The 7,534-nt window shown below is 36.7% G+C and overlaps 1 protein-coding gene across 9 annotated transcripts in view; it reads right to left on the bottom strand.

Moving 5' to 3' along the window:
- LOC118736765 (protein similar) overlaps positions 1 to 7,534 on the bottom strand; it is a 259,354-nt gene that overhangs the window by 58,476 nt on the left and 193,344 nt on the right. For 7 of the 9 annotated variants that reach the window (XM_036466781.1, XM_036466787.1, XM_036466788.1 and 4 more), the window contains 2 exons: positions 6,660 to 7,485; positions 943 to 1,868 (listed from right to left, as the gene is read on the bottom strand). The exons of the other annotated variants lie outside the window; for them this stretch is intronic. In XM_036466781.1, the coding sequence (XP_036322674.1) occupies positions 943 to 1,868; positions 6,660 to 7,485 (1,752 nt within the window). The remainder of the gene's footprint in view (positions 1 to 942; positions 1,869 to 6,659; positions 7,486 to 7,534) is intronic. 9 annotated transcript variants of the gene reach the window in all.

The raw sequence follows: 7,534 nt of genomic DNA, 5'->3' as shown, positions 1-7,534 counted from the left end.
GGTTTTATTTTTCTTTTTTTGCTTGGCCAATAATTTTTATTTGATTCTATCTCTTATTTTCACTCGCTTATTTCATAACTAAAATATTTATTTACAGTATCCGATTAACAAATTTAACAACTTTACTTTTAAGTCTTCTACACTTTTCTGCTAAAAATAATATCCTTTTTGGTCAACTTAAAGCTGAACTATAAAATCGGTGTAAAAACAACAGAGAATAATCGATTGCAATTTCGTGAAATACATATAAGCATGTGTCTGTGATTGTTTGTGTGTGTGCGAGGGTGTGTGCGTGCTATGTATGTATATTGCGGTAACAATAACTATAAAATTCGTGTGGTACTCGTATTGCAATCTCACTATCTCCCTCCCTCGGGTTATCCACTTCTTTCTCCCCGCAATGCGTAGAGCTTTTCGACTAGTACTAAATCTTAAATTTAACTTTAATAATATGTTTGTATATAATCGCAATTAAATTGTATTACACAATCCTAAATAAAGCATAACTTACGGCGTTAAAAATAAAAAGTTAACGAAGAGTATGTTTATATTAATCAGAAAATCGATCCATTTACAAAATTATACAACTAAAAATTTAATGTCTAAATATATGTATTGTGCTTGTGCTTGAAATAATTCCGAACACAAAAATTAGGAAAACCGAAATATTGAAATAGCTTTTTCATCTTGCTTAAATTGCTTTGTGTGTTTCCATGTGCATCACTAAATAATTGTAGTCAGTTGTTGCGCTTGGCAAATGTATGTTCAAAATACTATGTGCCAAATGCCAAGCCAAAGTGCTAAAGCGGCTATGAGGGAAGGCAGTGAGCTGACGCGGTGTCTTTGCACCATTCCAGCCGCGCCTTCCCCATGCGCACTCACTGCTTATGCCTTTGCCAACTTTTTGGGCCGCACTGGTACCAGACAGTAGCCCGCACTTACGTCACAACCGCTAATCAGCAAATTCTTCAGCACTGAATTCGATTGTTGCTGCTGCTGTGTTGCGTTTAGTGCTGCGTTTGTATCGGCGGTCATTGGCCAACGTGCGCTTCCGCCATTCAATTTGCGTATATATTGTAGCTGCTGCTGCTGCTGTTTTTGTTGTTGCTCCTTCAGCTGCTGCGACTGCACGGGTGCCACTAGTTGTTGCAATAGCTGTGGCACAGAGTGCAGCTCTATTGCTGAAGTTCCGACAGCTGCGCCTGGGCCAGTGCTCTTCATGCGCTTCGTTTCCAGTTGGGTGCTGCTCAAATTGCTCACCAAATGTCTTTTATGCGACTGTTGGTTCTGTTGTTGTTGTGATATTATGCCCTTTGTTGCATTTGGCAAACGCATTTGCTGTTGTTGTCTTTGTAGCAGCAATTGTTGCTCCTGCTGGTGCTTGCCATCAATCAACCGAATGGTGGTCGTACCAATACTGGCAGTCAATGGAGTTCCATCTACCGGCGTCCCTGCTGCTGCTGCTGCCGTTGCTTGGGCGTTCACCAATTTAATTGTTGTGATTTTATTACCACCGCGATTCGCCGGCAACATTTCGTCGTTAATTATCATTTTATTGTTGACGTTATGTAGATGATGTTGTTGTTGTTGCAATAAAATATTCTTATTGTTTTGTATGGTTATCAATGGCACTGCATTCAAAATTATATTGTGTTGCTGTTGCTGTTGCTGTTGCTGGTGTTGTGGCGGCAATTGCTGTTCCAGCTGCAAATGCGGCTTGCAATCGTCCAGCGTCGGTGGCTGTTGTTGTTGCTGTTTCTGTTGGTTCTGCGGCGAGTTTGACGAAGATGTTGGGGAGGGCGCTGCCGAAGACGAAGTGTCACTAACATTAATTTGCAGCAACTCATTCCAGCAGTCAAGATTTGTTGCTACAGGACGAATGAATAGGTGGAGATAGAAAGATAAGAATAAGCAGTTAGAATTGAAATAAAATAATTTGCCTTAAAGTGGTGCTGGACGTGGCAATGCAAGCGCTCTTTCTACACATTTTGCTGTCAAAATGCGAAATCGAAAGTCTGCTTTCTGCAGATTTGCAGAAAAGGCTTTCACATAGAAAGAAGGTATTTTCTTAACAGCGGCCGTCCCTCGGCAGGCAATGGTAAACCGCCGAGTGTATTTCTGTCATGAAAAATAGCTTCTTATAAAAATACCATCGCCATTCGAATTTGGCGTTAAACTCCTCTTTGTGTGACACCATCAAGGCGCACGCCACAAATTGGAGAAGAAGCTCGGCCAAACACTAACATATGTGTAAGCGCCAATCTATTAATATTATTACTAACTGCAATTGAAATCACTTTCGAAAAATAATTTCAACCTGCTTGTGCTATACCAGCAATTTTATTTTTGCTGCAAGTGCTGTCCAATCAATATAGTGTTGCCATGTGACGCGATTTTTGCATCATATGTAAAAAATACTTGTAATTAATTTTTTTGATATCAACCATTTAAATATTGATGCATTTGACCATTTCTTTGCTGTATTGTGTGCATTAGAGTGTTTCTGTTAAATTTGTCAGGCCACTAATTTTGTCTTAATCATAAAAATGTTTGGTAACACAGTTAAAAGAGGAAACTTCTGCATTCACCGTGTAAACAGACCAAAAGTAGTACGTGAATGGTCAATTTTCAGAAATAAAAACTGTTCTCCAATGTCACTTTACATGCAAGGCATAAGGCAATCACTTATGCAAATTCTTGAGTGTGACAGACATTTCAAAAGGACTTGCACTTGCCACGTCTAACAGCTACATATGTATGTACATTAGACTGCATCACCAAAAAAAAAAATGCGGTTTTTCCGCCGGGAAATCGTAATAATGAAATTTTGTATGCCGTTTTTTTACGATTTTCAAAGATTGATTTACGAAAAACTTGAATAACTGGGCCAAAAATATTCTTATTTAGACTTATGGGATCTCAGAAGAAAGGTATTTTCCCGCCATTTTTATTTCTGTGCAATTTTTATTATTTTTTTTTTTTTTTTTTCAAATAACAACGCGTCTTAATTCAACTTTGAATGACGTTCGTTCATCCTACCTTTCCCTTTCATCCTTTGAATGAGTTTATTAGCAAAGAAACTAAAAGGGTCAGAAAAGACCTCTCCAATGAAAAAAAAGACTAAATCGGAAGTTAATGTGCAGTTATTCAAGTTTTTCTTATACCAATCTTTGGAAAAAGTTAAAACACAGCATCAAAAATCTCATTATTACGATTCTGTTCAAAATTTGTTTAAACTTTTTAAAATTATTTTTATGCAAATTTTTTAAGTTTAAACCGTCTTGTCAAAAAACAAATTTTAAGAAACTATTTTTATTGATATAAAAAACTCCATTTTGGGAGGTATTTTCAAAACGGTCCATCTCACGTAAATCTTAATATTTTTCCGAAATATTTTAGTGGACGTCTTAGAATATAATAGATTTTATAATTCCAGTGGTATTCCAAAGTATCGATCTTTTTTTTTTTTTGTATGGGGGAGTGATGCAGTCTAATGTAAATATTTACTTTTGCGAAATGTGTAGAATAGTTGGAAATTCGTTGCGTTTCTGAAGTAAAGCTTTGAATTGTATGAAGAAATGTAATCTAAGCACATAGTGCGTACTATGTACAGTATTTATAAGTATGTAAATGCACACACACATAACTGTTTGTTTGAATGCATATAAATTCTGTTTTAATACCGACTGGAACTAGAAAAATACTTCTTTTGATTTCTTTGATTTTTGACGGCCACTTAAAGGATTTCTTCCAAATTTCTTTAGCATTAGGAAAATACATGATTCTCGAATTCCGAAATGAAGCGAAACGTTGTTTCATTGTTAAGTAGATGATGTATTAGATGAGAAATATTTTTTGTTTCGCCAATAAGAGTTATATCCGGACGTCTATCTTTAACGTTGCCCAGACATCTGTTATGCAGGAGAAGTTTTTTTCCGTTGCCAATTATCTATTATTTTATAAACGTTGTAAGATAAAATAAGGATATTTATGAAGAGGGCCGAAGAAAATAAGCAAGAAAAATTCATTTTAAGCTTGTAGATAAGCACTAAAATATTGGTAAATATGATGGCAAGTATGCTCGCAAAACAGAATTTACTGTACAGTTTAATGTTTGGTTTTTTATTCAGTTTATTTTAAGGATTGAAAAATTGCAGTGGACAATCAAGTGCTGCTTGATATTCTCAAATAACAGAGATCTGCGCTGATCGTTTTAATTTTTTTAAATATTAGTTATTCTCCATTTGAGTTAAATGGTTTTTAATCTCTTCAATAACACCAATACTTTCCCGTAGAAACAGACCATTGGTTTTAAATTTTTGTATCGAAGCACAAATTCAATTGAAGTTACGGGTTTATAAAAACCAAATCTATAACAAGTAGTAGAGTACAAGGCACCCTTGTTTTCAACAGAAATATATGCCCGTTCCATTATTTCGGAAGGTAAAAGTGAGACAGCATGCTGTAAAATATCAGATGTCAAAACTCCTTGGACACTACTATTCACACCAACGAAATAATAGCAATTTATTTATTGACCATTTTCTTAAAAGGTCCGTACTTCACTTTATTTATTGAAATAACCAAAATAAGCATGATCGTTAAAATTAAGCTTGGAAACCCTGAATAAGCAAAATAAGGAAAAGCTTAAACTGTTCGGCCCTGATTATCAGACAACGTAATAATAAATGTTGTACAGCAACTATTATCAAAAGGGAACGGATTTATGGAAAATGCTGATAAAACGTATAACTCCTACGCCCCTGGTATATAGTAAATGTATTGAACATATCCGAAAGCACTGATGGTAGTGAGCACCTCTCTTCTTAAAATTCGTGAAATTTAATGGACACAGAATCTCGTACAAAAAATCCATCAGTTAAGCGAGTATGAGTTAATGAAAAAACAAAAACAATACGAAATAAAAGTCTTGCTTTTCACCTACATACGTATATACGTGCAGTATATAAAACAAATTGTGCGAATGAATGTAGAAATGGTAAATGGAAATTGAATGAGAAATTCTTGGCTAAGTAAGAGCACAAAATGTAACATTTTCGGACAAGCAATACTCACATGTCGAAGAGAAGAAAATTTTAAAAGCGTCCATTGTAGAAAAACTCAAATACTACACGAACAATGTTTTGCTTGAGACGCATATGTATGTATGTATGTATGTATCTACGTATAGTATAGTTATCAAGGCATAATCGATCTTCTGATAAGGCGAGCTAGACGTTGAGACTGCTTCAATGAAATCAATCGACCAAAAGCAAGAGCGGGGAAGGAACAGCAGTGGCAGATGGAATAGAAGAGTAAAGCTCTGCTATGAGTTGATGGAATTAAATATACATACACACATGCATACATTTTATTCTCTTTGCCTTTTAACTTGCTCTCACAGAGGAAAATATAAAACAATTGCATAACTTTCAACATTCCGGGTTTGTCGCTCAAGTGGCTGTATGATCGATGAATGTTTTGTTAAAGATAAGATATGTATTGGTATTCGTGGTCCGATAAATATCAGAAGTAGTAAAAGCCCAGTGTATTCTCATTAGTTGCGATACAAGTTTCCACCAAGCCATATTGTTTGCGATGGAATTTCGTACTTCGATACTGATAAATTGACATCCATTAACGGAAGCTTAAGCATTCCTGGACACATTGATATCATAACTACTACGGACTATTTAGATCCGTTTTTTTAGACGATCTCATTTTTCAAGATGCCTCTGCGCCATGCGATCGGGCAAAGATCTGAAGGAACACTTTTATTGTTAAATAACAACATTACCAAAAATATTGAAGCCCTTTTATCCTTTCTGTTCAAAACAGGTAAAGGGATATTTGCGTCGAAAGGATATAAGAACATTGAAATGGTCAGGAAATAGACCAAATTTGAGTGCGACTGTTGGACTATTTTCAAGAAACAAGAGAGGTTCAAGGAATAAGAATTGAAAGAGGCAATCTTGGACGCGTGAAAAACAAAATAATAGTTCGATAAGTGTCAAACTGTAATAAACCCGATATTCAAACTGTAATAAATCAAATATTCATGAAAATTTTAAGTGTCTTGTATATTATTTTGCACTTTTCATAAATTTTATAAGTGACTTTTTAAACTAAAATAAAAAATATGTGACTCGCAAGCCATGCTCCACAAATATCCTTCGTGAAATTTTGTGCTAATTCAAAAATTTTGTTTAGAGAAATGATCTTTAATTTTTGCTTATTTATATGTACTATATACCACATTCTACTTTATCCTCGGAAAAATAGGTATAGGTAACCTTCGAATATTCCGTTATCTGTTTTGAACAGAAAGGAGAAAAGGACGCCAATATTCTTGGTCATAGCGAGTTTTATTTGCGATTCGGAAAGTAAGTTCGTTGGAAAATGTCACTTTCTTACTCTGTTTTCTTTCACGAATTTTCTAATAGCCCTCTTAACCGCGTACAAAGAGATCAGGTGTGTTATATTATGTCTCTACTGAACAAGCAAAACAGGCATACATACAAAACTAAGTATTCGGTTATTGCAACGAATTTCCACAGAGGCTTACACATTTCTATTCAGTACTTATTCGGGACAAGAGCATTATCATTGATTATTTGCAAAATACAAGAAGTATGTGGCCCACAATTGCTTAAACTTACAATCCTTGCTGTAGACATTATCAAATGCATCCTCAATGGAATCACACAAGTTCGGCGACAGGGAATTCTCCTTCTTGCAATCGATAGTCAAGCCGAGCAACTGCATTTGGCGCTGTTGTTCTCCTTGCTGTTCAGCTGCCAACTCCCGCTGCAGTTGCTGCAAACGAAAATCACCACAATGCGATTGCTGCTGCTGTGGTTGCAAACCACCGTCGGAATCTTCGGTGACACCACTACTACCACCACCACAACTATTATTCAGAATCGATAATGTGCCATTACCGGAGCCGCATAACAGCGCAGCCAATTCGCTAGTGTCTGTGCTGTAAACACAATTCGTGTCCTGTTGCTGTTGCTGTTGTTGTTGGTGCTGTTGTTGTTGGTGCTGTTGTTGTTGGTGCTGCTGCTGCCGGTGCTGCTGTTGCTGACTCATCGGGGATGGCGAAAGCGACGAGACGGTCGAGGCGGGTGAGGAGCACAACGAATTGAAATGTGATTGAGTGATATGTTGGGCATCATTATAGCTTGTCAACAGGTTGGCATTGCCTTCGCACGAGTGTTGCTGTTGCAACTGTAGTTGCTGCAACGTTGCATCAACTTCTTTTTGGTTGCTCAACTCTTCGCTGCCCAATCCATTACTGGCGCACCACATTAGATCGTCGGCAGTAAGGAGAGGCAAATCCTCTTGCTCGTTCATTGGTATATATGGAGCGCGCATGCTCATGTCGATTTCCTCATCAACGCTCATTGTCATAAATGCAAATCCATCATCCTGACTCAGCGAGTTGGGACTGCACAATGATGGCAGGCTGCTCGCTTCGGGACTCTAATATTGGGATGAAACAAAATGAAAGCAAAAAATGATGTTAGATTTA

Source organism: Rhagoletis pomonella, unplaced genomic scaffold (assembly GCF_013731165.1).
Source record: "Rhagoletis pomonella isolate Grant_MI unplaced genomic scaffold, Rhpom_1.0 Rhpom_scaffold_00004, whole genome shotgun sequence".
Lineage (NCBI taxonomy): Eukaryota > Metazoa > Arthropoda > Insecta > Diptera > Tephritidae > Rhagoletis > Rhagoletis pomonella.
This window is presented reverse-complemented; position numbering and strand designations above follow the sequence as displayed.